The 20963-nt window shown below is 38.1% G+C and overlaps 1 protein-coding gene across 27 annotated transcripts in view; it reads right to left on the bottom strand.

The window, feature by feature from the left end:
* Positions 1-7201: 7201 nt before the first annotated feature.
* Positions 7202-20963, bottom strand: part of SLMAP (sarcolemma associated protein) — a 73692-nt gene continuing 59930 nt past the window's right edge. For 12 of the 27 annotated variants that reach the window (XM_084214443.1, XM_084214444.1, XM_084214465.1 and 9 more), the window contains 7 exons: positions 19788-19910; positions 19134-19208; positions 15020-15340; positions 14076-14193; positions 13594-13765; positions 12050-12184; positions 7202-7489 (listed from right to left, as the gene is read on the bottom strand). In XM_084214443.1, the coding sequence (XP_084070569.1) occupies positions 7400-7489; positions 12050-12184; positions 13594-13765; positions 14076-14193; positions 15020-15340; positions 19134-19208; positions 19788-19910 (1034 nt within the window). In that variant the 3' untranslated portion in view covers positions 7202-7399. Of the gene's footprint in view, positions 7490-8504; positions 8595-12049; positions 12185-13593; positions 13766-14075; positions 14194-15019; positions 15341-19133; positions 19209-19787; positions 19911-20963 lie in introns of all 27 variants that reach the window. The other 15 variants (XM_084214463.1, XM_084214464.1, XM_084214445.1 and 12 more) reach the window with 3 other exon arrangements.

The following is a 20963-nucleotide window of genomic DNA, read 5'->3' as shown; positions in this document are numbered from 1 at the left end:
ATTACAAAGTGGGGGGAAAAAAAAAGAGCAATAAATGTCTCTTAAAATGGCCAGCTACAGCTGGATTCCAGTCAGGCTCTGCAACAGAAAAACTGCCAGTCAGCTGTGGCTGCTACACTTACAACAGAAACACCAAATGCCTTGAATATCACACCTAGTGAGCCTGGAATATTGACACTGAACCTTTAAAAATGAGCAAACTTTATCACCCCCTTTTACCTGTAGAAATAAACTCATTCAGGGTCTGAGGAAGAGAGCTCTGTGCTGGTGCTGGGAGACAGGAATTAGAGACAAACTTGTAACACATTAAATAACGTCCCATGAAGAGCAGCAGATATATTTATCACCTTTTTAGGCTTCCTTCCTCCACCCCAACCATCTACTCCATCTGGAAGAATGTTTTAGTGCCAATTCTGACTTTAACTTTTTAAATTGAAAAATAGAAGAGATAAGTTACCTGGGTCTTACACCAGGACTTACGGCTTGCCTGCAGTGAAACCATGTGTACTTAAACTGCACCCTGGGGTGGATCCAAACCACACAGTCTCCAAACAGGGAGGAGACTTTCCTTCCTCAAACTTGCTGAAATTATGTGAGTGACTCATTGAATGTCCTTTTCTTGAGTCAGCACTGAAACAGAAGTCCAGAGTTCCCTCTGATTTACAGTAAAGATAAAATACTGCAGGATTGTTGGTCTTCCTTAAAGGATGATCAGTGACTGATCCCCTGAGGATGTCTCACCACTAAACCCACTTGACTCTTGCACAAACCAAGGCTGCATTCCTACCCCATGCTCCAGCCCTTCCTTCCCTGGGTTCAGACCTGTTGGAGCCCAGCTTTACCATGTCACACAGAGGAGGGAAGGTCATGTGGCTGCAAATCCCATTTGCACAAAGTAAACAGGTAAATAGATTCCAGCTCTGAAATCGGTTTTAATCAACTCATTAATTAGTAACTTGTCTTCTATCACAGTAAAGCAGAGTGTAGCAGGTTCAGAAGATGGGGATGCCGAAATTTGGAGTTAGGCTGAATGAGAGACTATGTACAATACAAATCAGCTTTCTGTTGTGATGTAAATTTATTCTCATAATTTTTACCATTTATTCATCCCAAAAGACATATTGCATATTTGGAACATTTTTAAAGTAAGAGCCACTGTATTCAAGACAAGAAGTAGTTTTGTCACATCAAAACTGATGACATACTCAATAAAATTATTTTCCAGAGCAAGAACTCCTTACAAGAAATATAAATAGAATATAAACTTCATAAATGATCTAGCATGAAAAGATTAAAATAGCAAATTCATTCCATACTGAAGGCAGTACTTTAACATAGTGTGTGTGTTTCTAAAAAAAAAAAATCCACGTCCCAACAATGGGTACTGAAACAAATACAGGTCAGATTTTGGTTACATTTTATTCCAATAGAACAGAATAAATTGATGACTTCACTCTTTTGTCTCAGTTTACTGACTAATATGATCAGGTAATAAAACATTGCTTTTAGTTTAACCCAGGCTTTGGATTTGTTCATCAGACACGGTGAAGGGATGACACACTTTGGCAGCACATTGGCATTTTCAGCGTCTCACCTGACAAAACACAGGAATTACCTCTCCCTGCCAACATCTCCACTCCCACAGCTGAGAACCATTTACCCAACAACCTCAATTACACCCCCACTCTCTCTCGTGGCTACAGAACACCAGTGCCCGTGTCCTGCTCCACCACATGCAAGCACAGTCCCAGAACAGCACGGACACACATCCACATCCCTCGGTGCCTTGGAGCTGAGACACAGCCAGCTCTGGGAATGATGCTCACTGAGCACACTGAGAAACTCAGTCACTGAACAACCTGGAATTTGAAATGCTTGGAGAGGGAAGTGTCAAAAATGTGCAAACAACGTGATGGGGCTGAGGGAAGACAGTAAAATGTCTCATCCTGGGACAAGGACTGGCTTTGCTTCATTCTAAGATGTAAGCAGATCATAGAACAATCTACAGGAAGCAGTCAGCAAAAGATTTAAGAATGTAAAATAATTCATACCTGTCAAAGCATTTAGCAAATAAAATTCCCCTTTTCAAAGTTGTTTAAAAATGAGTTATAAGTGTTATTAAATCAAGACTTCTGTAAATCATGACATTCCAGTAGAAGTGATTGCTGCACTACTATCACTGTTAACTAAAAATGTAGAACAGCTGTCAGTTTGTGAAAACTAAGTGAAGGAATTATTCTATGAATATTTTCCCTATTGTGCTTCAGGGATCAGTTTTTCTCTCACTACTGTTAAGTAGTGTATGATCAATAGTCTAGAACAAAGCTTTGGGAGTCATCCCTGTAAAACCTAAAGGGAAAAAAAAAAACCTCCTTCAATGTTGTGCTGAACAATGATGGGAACAGGCTGCTGCTTGGGCCTGCTGCCTACAGTGGTTTTTACCAAACAATATTGCAAAGTCAGATACCACAGGGTGCACCTCATACTGGGGTGATGTGAGGAGTACAGTGATTTGATTGACAAGGTTAAATCTAGAAGCTAGAAGTCAGTGAACCCCCCCCCAAAAAAACGTTCTGGTAGACAATCAAACAAGAATACCAGAGCAGGATATAAAGCTATTCATATGATGTATGATAATAACTGTAAGGACATGTTCTGTTCTGGCATCTACTCTTCAAAAGATAACATCTGGAAAATTAAAAATTGTTTAAAAAGCTGACAACAAAAACTAGAGGGATAAAGAAAAAAATTTAACAATTTATTCATAAAAAGTAAGATGGTGTGTCAAATCCCTAGATCAGGACAAGATTTGCAGCAAAAGAACATCCTCCAAGAGAGATGTACTGGAGTTCCATTTCTGGAAGGCAAAGCAAGATGAACTGAAACACAGGGTTGGGGATTGGTTTGGGTTTTTTTGAGAGAACAGTAGTTGCTCACGTACCTTATCTACAGAGGCAACTGATCCTTTTTCTGAAGTTCTCAAAGCAAGAATTCTTTTTTCCTAACAAGTGCTGAACTTCTTGGCATTCTGCTGCTGCTGAAGTCTGACTGAAGTTTTATGACTGTGATATTCAGATTAATGATCAATGAGTTCCCCTTACCTTTACAAATGGGAACTTGAGCCTGTAATGTCCCTTCCCATCAAAACCTGTGTTTCAATTGCTGATTTACCTTCTACTGCTGGGAGCCTTTAGTCACACTGGTAGCACCCAGCTTTTAAGCAGGAATGGGTGCAGCCTCTCTCTTCCAAGCAAAAGAACTTTGTTCTGGTTGGACAAACCTCCGCTCACTTTCAAGAAATTTGTACAAAGTAAAAACCCAGGAAGGCCAGAAAATAATCCCCTATACTGCAGCCCAATTCCCCACCAGAGAGGAAAGAGGAATTCTGTGTTCATAAGCACGTGCAAAGAGGGACTGGGATGAGCAAATCAGCTGGATCTGGGGAATTCAATGCAGCTGTTTGCAGGAAGCAATCACTCTTCAATCAGACCCAGAGGTATATGCAAGAGAGAAGGAAAGAATATGGCTTCTAATTCTGTTTTATGATCAATTGCTATTATTAATAGAAGACTCAAATAGGAGACTCAAAATTTTGAGGCAGTTGCTAATGAAACGCTAATGGTGGATGAACAGCCAGAGGGGAGAAAAGGCCCCTGCTGAAACCTGGCCAGCCCCACTTGCAGAGCCAGTGCAAAGGACAGTGGCTTCCCAAAAGCCATAGTGGTGACCTGGTGTTTTAGAGCACTCAGATGCTGCTGGTGGAATGAATTCGGCAGTGGATTTGTCATGGAAAAGATTCAAGCCAAAGAAATGAGTCTTGCAAGTGGCAGAACCCTATGGATTAAGGCAGGAGACATTCAAAATCTTACATAAAGCACACAAATCTGGAACAGGTTAACACACTTCAGAAGACTTGATTAGAAAAATAACTTAGGGATATACCCCAAAAATACATGCACAGGTGATTGACTACCTTTGCTTCAGCTATCAGTTTTCTGATACTAATTCTCACTGTTTCATGAGAACTCTGGCAATAGATTGTGCAGGCTCACAATTCTCCATTTAGCACCAAAAAAATCCAGACATTCTGCAAAAAGGATGAGGCAAGGACTCTGGAAGAACGTGTTTAATTCAGCTACAAGGAACAGGAAAATCACACTATATTTTTCACATATTTGTATTTTTAAATAAAAGGCCTGATATTGTAGTCCCCACGTAGGTAAATTCTTTTAGAATTTAAAAAAGGTGCCTCACTCAAGACACCAGGACAAATCTGAAGAAGTGTTCAGATATTCTAAGACTTAGTATAAATCTTCCAAATTGAACTAGCAACTGATAAAACAACTCTCTAACTTTGCTACTATGAGGAACTTTTTTAAAACCTCAAACTTCAGTGCAAACTCAGAGCACTTGTTTTACAAGTGGAGCATCTCACACGTGTGAAAAGCTGCTCGGTATAGTAACTCCAAGGCTCAGCTAATCAAGCCTAACAAAAGAAGAACCTAAATATGAATGTAAAAGAGCACACACATTTACCATTAAAAAAAGCAATAAAAACCCAGACAGGTTTGTGCAAGGAGTCCTTGCAAAATAACTCCACTTGGTGTTGTAGTATCAAAGCACTGAAGAACAGCACCTTCCCAGTTACCCAACCCTTCTCCAGGAATTCTCACAACAGAAGAGTGAATTGTGCATTTTAGCTCATTCCTCATCATTTTGAACATGCAAATGTCAAGAACTCCTGGAAAAGGCACTGTATTAGGGAACCACAGGTATACTTGTAAGCACAAGCCCCCATGCAATGTGTACTATGCACCTGTGTATAGAATATAAATATGCATACATGCATGTAAGGAAATTAGAGATATTCCTCCTTGAATACAACCATGTTCAGCCTCAAACTGCAGCTCTCTGACGTGCTAAAGATTTTGGAAAACACAACCTTTGTCTTTAATACAAGGACAAATTCAGCCCCAGGCAGACCCGCTGTGGTGCAGGGCCACCCCAGCTGCCCCCAGGGAACCCCCATCTCTGCTGCCAGGGCTCTGCCAAGCTCCACCTCCTCAGGCTACCAGCAGAGAGGAGGGGAGGGAATCCACTGCAAAAGAAACAGTAGCTGAAACAGGGACAAACAGAGTTTGAGATGCTGAAGAGGTGAGGAGGCAGCATCAGGCTCCCTTCCCCCAGCAGGGCTTTCCTCTCTTGCCCAGGACCTGCAGCCACTGCTCCTCCCATCTCACCAGCCAAGGGCACATCCGCCCCGCAGCTCCAACACCTCTTCCTCCTCCACGGCAATATGCTCCCAAGCCTTCCATGACTCTCTCCTACCCCACTTCCTTCTGAAAACCACAGACAGAGGGATCAGCAAGACCAAAACTTAAACCAGCACAAATGTGAAATAAAAGGTAAAGAAAAAAAAAAAAAAAGGTCTTTTGCTCTTACTGGACATGCTGCAGACACTGTGCCTAATAACTGTGGCAATATCTAGTGCAAAAGAAACTTAGCATGAATCTCTTGTTTTCAAATGACATTCAACTCAAACATGCATAGGGAGAGTAAAGTTATTTTATTAAATCATGCACATCACGTGTGTTAGTGCAAATAGTTTAATCTGTACTCCAGAAATTCTATTGTATTTTTATATCTTTACAAAATAGATTTAAAACAATTAATTACTTAAAAAAATGTAATTCTGAAGTTAAGCATTTCAGAACAATATTTGCAATAACCTATATACAAGAGGTACTAAGTACCACTGGCATACGAGTGTTCTGTGGTTGGGTGGCTTCCTGCAACTGAAAAGGATGAAAAGGATGAAATGAATGAACTAAATGACAATAGTTATTTTCTACAAGTCACTTGTGGACTATTTTCTCCAACTAATAATCCTCCCATTAGCAAATCCCATTTAACTTGAGATAGAACCTTTAATTAAAGGACAATGACCCTTAAAACCTCACAAAGTAAATTATATACTAAATTTCTATTTAAATATTTAAACTATCTGTCGATTGCCATAACATTCTTTAAAGCCAATTGAATTGCTGAGATTACCTCCCTATTTTGAAGTTTCCTTTAGCAGAGCCATATTACTTTACTTTACCATTCTTTAACATATTAAGTCTTTAATAAACTTTTTGACAGAACTGTTGAGCTGAACAAGACAACTACTGTCTACATTTAATTCAGCACTAACTACAGTGATTCCCACCAAAAGTCAGCAAATAGCAATAGTTATAGTACTTAGATAAAGAAAATAAACTTTGTAATGGGGACCACTGCATCATACTTACAGCCATGTGATAAGGAGCCACAAAATTTTACTACCAAATTAAAATCATCTTCACCTGACAATGCTTCACCAGGTATATGATTCCAATTTCGTAGTATTTTATGTATCTAGATTTTCTCAGCTATCACAGACGTACTGTAGCAGTTCTCTTAATAAAGTTACGTCCACAAAAGCTTATTCTAAAGAGCTTCTCCAGCTCAAGTCAGAAGGTATCAAATGACTGAAAAAATAAACTGATATATGTGATATGTGAGAAGGTATTCATACTTTTAAAGAATGTATCTCTTTAAATATATGAAATTTAATAAATTACATTCAAACTAAAGTTAACATAAGTTGAATCAATGCACTATGTCCATCAAATGACCAAGTACTTGCTCCCAGAAACACCTTAGTTCACTCAAGAACACACACATGCTTACACTCGCACACGCTCACACTAAATACTTTAGGCTGGTCTTCACCATCAGGATTTCTATCTCTTTAAGGCTGGACATGAATTGTGTTTATTCCCAAAACCCATTAATAAAGCAATCCTTATGAAAGAAAAATATGCTTCCTTCGAAAGGCGTAGTAAGAGTTTTCTTAAGTCTTGTTCCCAACAGCTCAGTGACTAACAGCAAGTAAAATTATACACTAGTTTAAAAAAAAATAGATCATACTGAAAGGCACTGAGCACACTGCATCTGTTTCCCAAGTATCTGCAAGGTTACTTGGCTTGGATATCCAAATCAGTATTTTCCTCTTAAATCTAGCAATCAGATTCTAAAGTCAGCGTCCACAACCCTAGCCATTATAAATAATTTGGTACCAAGAAGCCTGCTTTAGGCCACCATTATAGTATTCAGAATCCCAACATACTAATTTAAAACTTGCATGAAGTTGTAAGCAAAAATATTGCTCACAGAATGATGAATCACAATTTTATTCCCTCTTTATAGACAGATACATTTTATACAGTTTAAAGCAAATGACCCTACTGCTGTTCTCACGCAGAGCTGTGCTGTATTAAGAGGTAAAAAGGAAGAGAATTAATCTGTTTTCCCTCAGTATATGAATGTTGCCAGCTTCTAAAGGGAGGACGGTGTATGGATTCAACAACAGTTCTCATGGAGAAGCTCTGGTTAGGCCTGGGTACAGCACCACGGCTGTTACAGCAACCAAAGCTGCCATCACAGGCATCCAAGGCCATTGTCTCTGTGTGGAGAGAAAAAAGAAATCAATATCATATTTGCTCTAATTCATACTAATCAGTTTACCTCGTGGTTCCTGCAAGTGCTGAGTACCTGTTGATGGGCATCACTCTAATGTCACCCAGGGGCCCTGCTGCAGGCTAGCCCTGACCTGGAGCACCACAGCAAAACACCTTCCTCTAGCACAGGGAGCTCCACAGCTCTTCACGACTGAGGATGCGCTGGAGGACTCTTGGCAGCTCCGTGCTCCCAGGTTTGTTACTGCACACACCTCAGAGAAATCTGCCACTGAACGTGCCAAGGCTGGAGATGTTTAAAACATCACTCATGCCAAGTCAAGGCTAGACAGAGGTTTATGCACATCTTTAACTTTTGACTGTTTAAATCCAGATCTGTGACTTAGTTTGTAGCAGATCCTAACAACACCATTTTTAACAGACTGTCACAACATTGCATGACAACAATGGCATTTTAAGAGGAGGACACACTGAGAGACAAGAGAAAATGCAAGCTGAGAGTTCAGAATACAAACCAACCACCTATTTTCTTGTCTTTTTTCCCCATCTTTTCATAATAGTGAGAAAAATAAAGTGTTCAGAGCCAGAGAGGAATTTCTTAGTCCATAGATAGGAATCCAAGCTTGTTGAATTTTATTATTAGAGGCAAACTCTTCATTTTTCATAGTTAATTAAGCAATTAAGTTTTCTTACAAGCCCTAGCATCGCAGCATTGTGCAAAAGGCAGCCCATTTGCTAAGGACAAACTGAGACCGAGTTAGAAGAGGCACGTTCAAGCACCAGTTAGAACAAAATTCATTGTTAGAATTCAAGAAATCACAGAAATGTTAAATGATTAGTGGATTGCTCAGCTCGTCAGTGTCAACAGAATGGCATATTAAATGAAGGGTTTGCTTCAGGTAAAGAAATACCTGTGAGCATGTCACCATGCACTATTTGATACAGAAATGGCACAAACAGGTGAGGGACAAACATACATTGACTGAACAGTAGTGCTTGTACCTTTCGCTACCACAATGGGCCGTAACACCAATACAGGAAAGCCAGGATTAGGCCGATGAATACGGCTGGGACGGGTTGTAATATGGAAGGCTAAAGAAGGGAAGGGATATTAAAAATCACTTTGTGCTATAAATCAAATCAGGTAAAGATGATTTAGAGAGGGGAAAATAAGTCAGTAAGTTTTGTTTTAAGTGAAATGTATTAAAGACATCTAGCACATTATAGCATTATCTAATCTGGTATACAAAGTTAGTACACCATTCTACTCAAATGAACAGGGATGTTTAAAAATAATGGGAAGTAAGCAGAAAATGTTCCAAGAAACCTCTTGTCACAACTTGGAATTTAGCACTAGAAAACAATATGAATGTTAAACTGATTTGCCTGTATCTTATTTAGAGTTGGTTTTAGTTTTTCTAAGTAAGAGGAAATCCTATTTGGATTTCTTGAGGGATGGACTCACACCAAATATTGGATTTTTCAGCTATTTCCTCATTCCTTGCTAGTTAGCCTTTTCCATTTTCCATCACCAGCCTCTGGAAAAACAATCTTTTTTCCTCTATTAGTGAATCAATTACAGCTATGTCCACAGGCAAACCCAGTAGTTCAGACATTTCTGTGAGATTGTAACGTGACTGTACAATCCATATCCAGTTACTAAAAAGCAGAGAAGCACATTTCTATCAGAGATACCACAAAGCTCAGCATCTCTGCCAGGTCAGCAGCCTTGTGACCAAATGCAATTCTGAAAATTGATCAAATGCTGCAGCTGGGCCAAACCAGCAGCTGGTCAGACTGCAGGATTCATCCAACTTATGGCCTCCTCAGAACCATCCACACTTTTTCTCAGCTGTGTTCTACTCATGGAAACTACTGCACATTCTGGATGGAACAGCCTCTATCTGTGATACGAAAAATTAAAAGCAAAAATGGACTTAATGCTTTTTAATCTGTCCTTGGAAGACATCTGCTTTCTCTGTATCCTACTCTATATATTTGTGCACACACAAAGACACACAGAGGTTAAGGTCAAACCATGCTAAATATTTTTAAAACTGTTTGTGCTGAAGCTATCTTGATTTTGTTCAGACAAATAAATAAATGATAAATTCATGCTTAACTTTTTCTAAAACATTGTGATTAGTAAGTAAAATTTCATCCTGTTATGAATTTGTAGGAATCACTGATTCATAGAACCTTCAATAGGGTTCAAAATACAGGAATATTAGAAGGTATTCTAGTCTTGTTCAATAAATTTTTTTTCAATCAAGGCAAATACTTAACAGAAAAATTGTATGTAACTATTGAAGACTTTTTCATGCAAGATTATTTTTGTGTCACAGGTGCCACGAATCACAGTGCCACCGTCCCACAGAAAGCCTGTTGGCAGAAATAATCACAGCAGTGTTCAAAAAGTGCCAGAGGTTTAAATCAACCAGAGCAGCTGATGTTCTCAAACCATTCAGATCATTAAATCTGTTGTGTAAAGCGCATCAGGAAGTACCCAGTGGCTACAAGCATGCAGACACAAGTGTACACCACACCGCTAAGCATTTCAAAACCACAACACTACCATCTTTTTTAAAAGTAAAAGTTAAATATTAAAAACTTAATATTTAAGTGATATCCCAGTTGGAGTACAGAAGCCTTGTCTTTTCTAACATTTGATGATTCACTGAACAATTCTATAGATATATTTTTGTAAGTTATATGCATTCTTGGCAAATGAAATCAATGATAAATATCCATCACATTCAATGAGAGCACCTCCAAATTATTAGGTTTTCCCCTCACAAACTTATCAATACATAACAAATCTCCCTATTGCCAAAGAGCATTTAACTGCGTGCTTCAATAAAATTGTGCATCTTTTTTTAGAATATGAAGATATGCAAACTCAGACACAGATGGGCTGCAAAAAGGAACAAATCCCACAGTGGGAAGTCACTTTCTGTCCTCAGAAATGAAGTAGCAGATAATGACTCCAGCATAAAGGGGCAATGGTACTTGAAAAATTTGACCTTGGAACTCAGCCCAGTATCCATGATGTTTGAAACAATCCCCAAGATGGATATGTTTTACATTACTGACTGTGAGTAATGTTTGGTGAGCAGTGAGTTTGCCCTTATATGGAGGATGCTCTTCATCACACCCTGACCTCCAGGTTTCAACTGTCACAATTAACTCCTCTTCTGCAAGCAGCTTTTGGCAACTGCTGTGGTTTCTGCTTTCACTTAAATGCTCACCTTTAATTCTCCCTAAAATTTCCTTTCAGTTTTTCCACTTTCATCAGGCGCTCCAATTTCCTTCACAGTGTTTCAACCCTTTACTTTTCCCCCTTTTCCACTGATCATTTTGATTCTGAGATTAATCTTTTTAACAGAGCAGAAAATCTCACATTCACTGTTATTTATTCAGTGTGATCTCTTCTTTTAAAATGGGGTGGGGTTTTAGTGTGGTTATTTTTGACTACTGCTTTAAGTAAGTCAAGTAAGTCTGAGCACTGCAAAAAAATCCTAAGCAAGAATCAGGTTCCAAGAGAATGATGAAATCATATTCCTGAAAATATGTCTGAAAAAAGTGAGAAAGGCTTTGAATTCTTTACATCTTTGACAACTCCATGATGTTCAAGGTTTATATTCAAGAATTAATTATGGCAAGGATATTCATACAAACTTTAGGCATCCAGCAGCCAGCTGATTTAGAGGATAGGACCCATAAAACTTTCCTCGTAGTCAGAGAAACAGTTTGCTAAAGTCTGTTACAGAGCATTCATCATCCTCCTGTTTTGAACTGTGCATTACAGGAGCTGTGCACCCTGCACTGGCCACAGAGGCAGTACAGGAAGACAAAACTAGCCCACCCCAGGGTAGTAAGGGACCTAAAATAAGGCTATGACCACCTTAAAATGTGTCTGCCACACCCTTAATGTTTGGAAGATTTCAGAATCTCAGTAAAATAAAAAATTGTCTCTAGCTGGCAACTCAGCTCTAATGATATAATCTCTCAAATAAATTGAAAACCAGAAAGCACTGTTTTCATTAGTGACTAGAAAGGACAGTTCAGCTCTTCTGCTTAAAGCATGAGCCCACCAGAAATAACCATGGTTAAGAAGCACGAGCAAGAGTAAGGTGGGAACATCCATTGTAATCAATACTAATAAAATGAGAGCAGTTTGAAAAGGTTTTCTCAGTTCATTCGGATATAGGTTTGTCAGCTATTCCCCCTCTATCATTCCTGGAAATCAGAAATTTTACTTAGTTCTGGTTCACTAGTATTTAAGCCACATATTTTCAAGAGAGCAGGTATCTAAGGACATACTTAAAACTGTCAAGCAACTGTAAATTTAACTTTCATGTGTAATTGTAACAATGCAATGGTCTGCAAATCTGCACAGGTAGGACTAAAATGGCATTTTCCATAATATGGTACCCAGCTTTTTTCTTTAAAAGTCCACCCTTTTCTATTTGACTTTTCCATATTCCTTCAATCAACAGAATTGCCAGTGTCATAACCTGACTTCCCCACACATTTGGTAGACTTACATTGTTTCCTTTTTCTTGTAGCAGCTTCAGGTTTTCTTTACATTGTTTGAGCTCCTCCGTGAGTGACTGGTTTTGCTGTTCAGCCACCTCATACTTGGCCTTCAGCTCTGAGAGCACAGTCTGTGTTCTTTCATACTAAAGACAAAGAGAGAACAATCTGTGGACCCCTGGACACCCAGCACATGCTGACATCTGCTTAGCACACAGCTCCCTTGGCTGTCATCTGCCTAGATCAACTCGCCTTGCATCAGTGCACACTCTTTTCACAAAAGCAGGGTAGAATTTAGATTTCCTTTTTTTTCTAAATTAAATTTTTTTGCCCAGCTTGGCAGGGCTAGGACTACTAAACCCAAGGAAATACAAAGTAAATGCAAAGCCTTAATTAATCTCTCACACCAATTATTCATTATCATATTGGAAAGGACTGTAAAAACTATAGAGATGAAACAAGAAATAGGGGAACAAGGAGTCCTTCACATTTGAATAGTGGTCTTACATCTAGGCTGCAGTTTACACCCCTCTAATAGGTGTAAAATTCAACACCCTGTAGGAAGTAGATCAATCCCTCTTCCCAGACAGCAAATTCAAACATAAGAGCAAGGCAGGCATTAAAAAACCATTATACCTTGTTACTGTCATGCCACAATCCTCAGTGTGGGTCAAGTACAAACAGTACTGGGTGAATGTGACATGTTCCAACAGAACGGGTAGCTTTTCCTTTTTCAAACCCACATTGCATTTTCCTATTCTAGCAGTCCTCCTGACTGGGCTTAAGTAAGGACAGAACGACCTTCAGTACTGGCATTCACCACAAATTTAGAAGATGAGGCATCTTTACAAATACTGATCTGATTACAAAACAGAGATTAAGACAACTGGGATTTTCAGATTCTGAGAATGGTAAGGAACGTGACATGGATGAATTAATCATGGAGTAAACAAAAGGACTGCAAAAGAAACTAAGAGCAGTGACTGGGGAAAATTCAAAATGTTCCTAAGAGGAAGCAAGTTGGAGACTATGGCCTTCTTGCAGACATAATCTTTAGAGGCCAAGCAGATTAAATACATGCTCAGAATGCTGACTCTTCCTTACACACTTACAAATCCATTAAGATAAAAGATCTTTGTAAAGAATATGCAGTCCCATTGCCAAATAGAAGAGTTCAAATCTAACTGGGAAGATTAGACTGGGAAAATTAACTTTTGACTCATAACAGCTAAAGAAACTCTGGACCATGATGTTCATGAAGATTCTGAATAATGATTTACCTGTCTGAACATCTTAAAAGTAAATTCACTACAGTAATGCATGTAAGTAAAGTTTAGGAAGTTCTCAAAGAACACACGTATTTACCTGAAGTCTTCCCTTTTAGATTTTACTCCCAGTTTATATTTTCATAGCTACCATTTAAATTGCTTGCAATAAACATGTGAAAAAATTATTTACTAGAAAAAGTAAAGAATTAAAAGTCCCTTTTCTTTTAGCTTTAACAGGTCAGTCATTGGGCATTACATCCTTGCAAAATGGAAATATTTCATGTTACCTCTTTCTGAAAATCTTTTGCTTGACTTTCAGCTTCACTGAGTTGAGTTTTCAGACTGGCTGCATCCCGTTGATGTTTTTCTTTCAACGATCCCATCTGATTTTCAAGTTCCTTCCGAGACATTTCAAGAACACTTATATCGCTGGTTAGTGCTAAACTCTGTTTCTGAGAGCTGAAAAACAAAACCCAATTGATTCCTTAGGCATTTTAAATTTACACAAACTGGCACTTTTCACCCTTGAAAGTTTAACACATTGGTTTTGATGTGTAAATATCAGCTTAGAGCAATCATAGAAATACAGACCATTATTGCCTCCCTAGACATGCTGTCACAAAAGGGTGGCCATGGTCTTGCTTTTAAATATATGTCCACAGCTTGCTGTGTATAATTAATATTTAGTATCTCTTTTGGGAAGAAAAACCACCAACATAAAAACTCTTCAGCTGCTGTGGTACCCCCCAGACAAACCTTGTGCCCTTACCTAGAAAGCTCCTTCTCTTGTCGCTGAAGTTCAGATGTAAGTGAAGTATTTTCCTTCCTCAGTTTAACACATTCAGCTTCCAGAGCGATCCACTCTGCCTTCAACTTTTCAAGTTCATCTGCAATGAATAAGTTAAATCAATTAAGTAAAATTATTTCATGACTACTTCAAGAAACACCAGGTAATAAATGGAGGAAAAGCTGGTACCAGCCATAAATCTCAAATATACTTGTTTGTAATCATGTCACATGAATTCTCTCAAGCGCACCTGTAAAACATGACATTATCTTCTACTGTTATGTGGTTTATGACCCAGTGCCTGACAAGTTACTTTTTTCATTAAAGCTTTTTCTAAGGTACAAAGAAGTAAAAAACGGTCATTTTATGGGTCAACTCCAGTATTTTAGAAACAGTGGTAGAAAAATATATTTTAAGAAAATAATTCCCAAGGCTTGAAAATAGCAGGAGAATCACTAACACCATGCCTCTGTTACAAGGAAAAGAATGCTTAAAGCAATAAGCTTTAATGACACTTTGGTAGAATTAAAAAGTCAGGAGCTCCTCCTTAACAGCCTTAAACTATAGAGAACTTACACAAGTCCTCTTGGAAATTTTTTGGCAGTATAAATCCCTCAAACTGTAAAAGTTTTCCATCTTTTCTAAGTGGAATTACACTTGGTCTACTGACATCGAAGACTTAATTACCTACGTTAATTTAGGCATAATTGACAATAACTGCTTAATGAAGCATGCAAAATGTCTTTTGTAACACCACAAGCCTTGGTACACACACACATACATACAGGTGTGTACACACACACACACAGAGCGAATGACTACAAAGGGACAGCCAAACAGTGATTTGAGTAACTGGCATCCAGCACAGTGAGCAGGAGCTCTGGGAGCAGAGCAGGATGCTCAGGGACATCCTTTCAAGCAAGTACCTTTCAGGCGAGAGGCCTCTTCCCTCTGCTGCTCCTCGCACTGCTGGCATTTCAGCTGAAACCGGGACTGCAGATTGACAATTTCTTTTTCATAATCCGAGGCATCGTTCCTCCAGCGGTCAAGCTCCGCTCGCACCGTCTGCAGCTCAGCTTGCAAGGTAGAAATATCTGTGTCTCGTTCTGAGGCTGCTTTTTCTGCTACTTTTTGAAGTGACAGAATCTCATTTTGAGCACTGACTAGTTCATTTCGAGTGGCTGAAATTTCATTCTCCTTTTCCTTGCGAAGATTCTCAATTTCTTCCTGTAACCTTCGCAACTGAGCTGGAAAGCAGACGTTCATGTCAATATTTTTTCAAATAATACCTACCTGTGTTTACAAAAAACCTAAAAACCTTACCTCCCTTTCTCAACACATCAATATTGAACAGGGCTAAAGAAGCCTAACGCAGTTGAAAAAAATATATTTATCCTGTCAAATGCTGTATCTTAAAGAGGCAAGTATGTGGGCCATGTAATAGAGAGAGTCAAAAGAAAGAAAAAATTATGTCTGGACAGAGCTTTCTTAGACAAGGCTGTGCTCTGTTGTGTGATACCAAAGCAACTTTCCAAAATCTGAAACAAGATTTAGATCCAACATCGCTGTAAGCAAAACAAATATTAGAGGACAAGGACATTGGGGCTTTGAGGGACAAGAGGAAAAGCAAGAAAGCTTCTCTCACAAGCCAAACATTTGCAAAGCTACACTGGAAATGTTTGCCTGTTCAGCAGTTAACTTGTGATGTCTATAAATATTTGAGACAGAATAATTTCTACTCTGTTCTCAACATGCAGTAAAGGAAATAGACATTATTTCTTGGCAAAAAACATTTTTAAAAGCACAAGATGAATTTTAAATTGAAAGAGACAGCTCCAGCATGTACACTGAGCTAGAAGAAGGTCCTTTAGCATTTACAGCTTACTGAAAATGTGCAGCAGTCACATACACATGAGGCTACTTGACATTTCTGTACAAAGCAAACCTTACAAATTATTCCCATCTAAAACCCTTTCATTACTAAAGACATCTCTGAGCACAGTTTTTCATAAAAACATACACAAACAGAATCCAGTGCAAACAGTTTAAAAAAAAGTACAGTGCAGAGGAAGGGGAAGTATGAAAAAGCAAGAGCTACAGTTATAACACTGATGGGAGCAAAGTGTTTAATTTGCTGTTGTTCTATTTCACTTACTTAAAAAAAATGTATTTCACTGATTTCAACACGCAAGAAAGCAATTATTAAATAAAAAAAAATTACTCTGAGAAGAAAAGGTAAAAATCTTAATGGCATTTGAAAAACTAATGTAAGATATTGTAGAGGGTCAAGATTACAAATGTAAAGTTGTATGTTTCAGAACCAAAGGGCAAAACAAGGACAGTGAAAAGCACGGGGAGGATAACCAAGGCTGAGTAATCTTCCTAGGTTACTTGTATTTATTTTTGTCATCTCAATCCATTATAGAACATGACAGGAATAATGTGAGTGAGTCTTGCTGTAAACTGGTAGAGCATCACAGCTACTCAAAAGAGACTTGCACCTCCATGACAATTACACTCGATGTTTTTCAGTAGCTACATATGCAGCAATACAGAAAGAAAGAATTCATATACTGGTACAATCTAGAAACTTTGCTGATGTAACATAGTTGATATGCAATTAAGAAGAAAAATCCACCTTTTTTGTGCCCTCCTCTAAACAGGCTCTAGCAAGACATTTATCTCACTAAATACACTAAAGAACCTATGAATTACCCAATTCCCCACTTGGAAGGAAAAAGACATAATGGGGAAAAAATATGGTAGTTATTACATACTGTAATACCTAAGAGCTGTTGTAGACTATATAGGCTATTTTAGAACTATTAATAGCAAATTAATTTCATGGCAATTCTGTCTAAGATGAAACAGTCTATCTGTTCCCTAACAAAAACATTTGCAGCATGATGAATTTTGAAATAAATATGAGCAAAATGAGGCTTACTATGACCTCGTTTGAAAGTAATTTCTACAAGCTTATACTAACAGAAAGCAAATGAAGCAGTGGGTGAGAACAATCTGCCAGTACAAAAACACATGATGCATCAACAATTCCCTTTCCATGTATCCTTGCATTAGAAGCCTTGAACCTACCAAAATAATATGCACTAAAACACAAAGAACTACAACTTGCTAATACAGCAGGTGCCTGAGCAAAGGAATGCAAGCCATATCTTCCTGATAGTATTTTCTTCATCAAGCCAAGCTAAACTCCTGTTTCTTGGTGCTGGCAGCATTCCAAAGAAATGTGATTTTTTTATCCTGTGCACGCTGTTGATGAACAACTCTCCCTTTATATGTTCAGGCCTGAAAACAAGCAGAGCCTTGGACTGAAAATCCAAAGACACACACGAGCTCTAAGTTAGGTGGACTTGTAGAAACAACTTAGGAAAGTTACTACTAACAGTATGGGAATGGTTTCTGAAGCATTGGATATAATTTGAGAGGACAATTACAAAGAAAACTTCCATTACATCTCTCGTTTATGTAAGCCATTACCTCATCTAAACTGAATGCTTTGCTTCTTTCACTTTTTTTAAATAAGGAGCAACAAGTTACTTGAATTTCCTTGCTCTACCTATGTGTTCATCTAATGAACCTGACACGTAGAGACACGACTTCAGTTGCTTCTCTGGCACTTTCTCTTCTCTACCACGAACAAAGCCAACAGCACTGGCAGGCCTAAACCATTGATTTCCTGAAAATACTTCTAGAAATGTTACTTCATGAAGCTGCCAATTGTTTTTTTTTCCTCCCCTGAAGTTCGCAGGGGCTGCCAAGGGAGAATCCTGACAGCTTTTCCCAAACTATGAGATGTCACACCCTAAAAGTTTGGGAAGCAGCAAAACACACAGTGAACATCAGAACATTCTGAACTACAACAGAGAGAGGAGGAAACACTAGCAAAAGACGTCTCTTGAGAAGGATCCAGAAAACAAAAAAAGTACTGAATTGAGGAGAAGAGGAATTCTGCAATTAAGTTTGGCTCTCTCAAGTTTCTACTTTCATTCTCTCTTTTTAGGAAAAAAAAATTTTTTTTGTGCAGAGAAATAACTATCAAATATTTTCTAATTTTTGTTACAGCATTTGCTACTTGGAGAATTCTCATTATTAGCAAGATAACACTCAAAATTAAATTGCTCCTCTTGTTCTGAAGATGAGCATTCTTTAAGCTTCTGTTTTGTACAAGAGCAATGAGAGAAAACGTAAAGATTCTTTGCTGACAGTCACATAAAACGGAGCTATTACAGAAGTTTTTCAGTGTAATAGTACATGACAAGTACCACATTATCCAACAAACAACTGCCCAGAAAATAATTTTCTAGGGCTATTTTGACTTCCTTAGAAAGTCTGGACTGTCAGTCCACCTGCCTGTCTGCTCATCTGCCTTCCAGACATTTTTGGGTCCAAAGCAAATGATTTGCTGACAAAGATCCCAAGGATGAAGCCCCTGACTCTTACCAACGACCTCACTCACATGCATGGATGAGAAGTTAATGTGATACAGAACACGTGACTCAGAAGTTGTGTAAATCATGGGTTACATCCTGCTGTATCCATTTTGGGCTGAAAAGACCACAATTGATTATATCAATTTTCAAAAAGGCATGGACAGGGTCTCTGTTGCAGCAACTTTACTGCATGCTCTGACACTGGATGTGGATCTGGATGAAAAATTCCTTTAAGAGGATCCTTATAATGAAGTGAAGAGACTGACCTGCACATAAACACCTAAAACTTCTGAGTGCTCTGAAGGTAGTCACAGTAAGAATCCCTGGATCATTTATAACTGAGAAAGACTAAAGGGAGATGAAGAAGAGGTACCTATTACAGATTACATCTTTTGCATTTTTAAAGTTACTATTACAAGCATAGGAAATTAAAGGAAGCATTCCACAACAACATTCAAAGATATGGTGAAAGAAATCAGATTTAAAACATACACTCAACTAAACATTTTCCTTTCTTAGTGACTATGAAGCCACAGAAACAGTCAAAACTATACAGTTTCCCTAAAGAGTGGGGGAAAAACATTCCTACCTTGCAGAGCATTTATTTGCTTGTTGGATTCTTCAACTTGCACTCGATATGCTTTTCTCTCTTCTTCCAAGAGAGCTACAAATGAAAGCGAAAATGTGCCCAAGAGTTCTTGTTAGTAACATGAATTTCACCTGTGTAATTAATTTTAGTCACAATCTCTCCTTAAGTGAAAAGATTAAACAAACATATTACTTCAGGAAGTTATCAAAGGTAGTAAAACTGTAAGTAGTTTAATAAAAGTTAATACTAAGACATCATTCCATTATTGTGGTAGTATTACAATTAATTTGAAATTGATATAATCTATTGCCTGATCTGAAAACTCAGTGTGTGCTTAAATGTAAACTGGTGTGAGAGGAAGGAAAAAAAAGGTTGCAAACATAACCCCTATTGAACACTGAACAATATGCAATTAAACTGAACGATACCATTTCCTCTCAAAAATAATACAGCTACATAGCTGATAGGATGATCTAACAAAGAGCTACCACTGAAGACATTCAATTACACCCATTATCTAACTGAAATAAGGATGAAATCTACTGAGTTCAAGGATGTATTCAATACTATGAAAACATGTTGGCTTATCTTGAACTACCTGACGTATACAATTTTCATGAATACCCTACAGAACCAAGTTGATCTGGGTCTCACCTTGAAGTTCAAAGCATTTTTGTTTACTTGTCCTAGCTAGCTCTTGGGCTTCAATCAGCTCCTTGTGCAGTTGCTGAATTTCTTGCTTAGCCTCAGTTTCTGATTGTGCACCCTGTAATTCATCTGATAAAAGAACATTTTCTTTGAATCATAAGTTGGTACAACAGCTTCATTTGCACTGCCATGTACTGACTGGCAACTTTTTACTCAAATCTTCCAAAGTTAGTTAAAGTAAACTCAAAATTAGATTAGGCAAATATTAGCAAAAATATTAATATACCTTTTAAAGTAGTAAAACATATGCAAACCTTAAAGCATTCATTACACATAACATGCAATAGAAAACAAAAATTAATGAGGAAGAATTAGAGAGTTTTTCAAAACACTGTATAAATTGGCAACGACTTCTGTATTGACAAAAACAAGGAAGAACAAAAGCCTAAGACAATCCTTGACTGTATTTACAACTTGTCTCCTTTTAAAGGAAGCTGCCCTAAGCCTGTCTCAGTGCACAGGCTCAGGCCAGAGCTGCTGTTCCATGATTCACTACTGCCACCCACCCACTGCATTGCCAGGCTCAGCCTCTCCCTCTCCCTCTGGGAACCAACAAGGAAAGGAAAAATTTGGGGAAATTTCCTAAAATAAAATTAAGAAAAAGAAGAAAATTCCAACCTCATTTCATTTAGTGCCCTTAGTAAATAGTAATATAAATATTACACTTGCTCTTTTTTTAACTACATCTTAAAATATTAGGTATGTCTTTAATATGATCATAAATCTATGCACATTATTTAAACTCTAAATAAAAACATTTGCTCTTCCCCGTAAGTTTTGCATTAGCTAAAACACATATTAAATGCCTCTTGGGCTTACAAGAGATGACGTGCAGTCACAGAAAATAAAATACTTTTACAGCTGAAGTTTTGGAGGAATTAAAAAGAGGAAAACTAAGTATTTGTTACTAGGAGCAGTGTCCTCTAATGGGCACACATCTAGAAATTAGATGCAGGAACACTCCAGCCTGCAGGCATCTGCAAAGCCAGGAACAGCATCCAGCAAAACCTCATTTACTAGATTTTCCTTAAGCAGTGTCTGTGCACAAACTGATCTTTCAGTAGGCACAAAAAGCACTAATAAACTCTATAGGTAGAAGGCTAAAACTTGATATAAAGCTTG

Source organism: Fringilla coelebs (assembly GCF_963513975.1).
Source record: "Fringilla coelebs genome assembly, chromosome: 13".
NCBI classification, from domain to species: Eukaryota; Metazoa; Chordata; class Aves; order Passeriformes; family Fringillidae; genus Fringilla; species Fringilla coelebs.
Note: the sequence above shows the minus strand (reverse complement) of the source record. Positions and strands in the feature narration are given on the sequence as shown.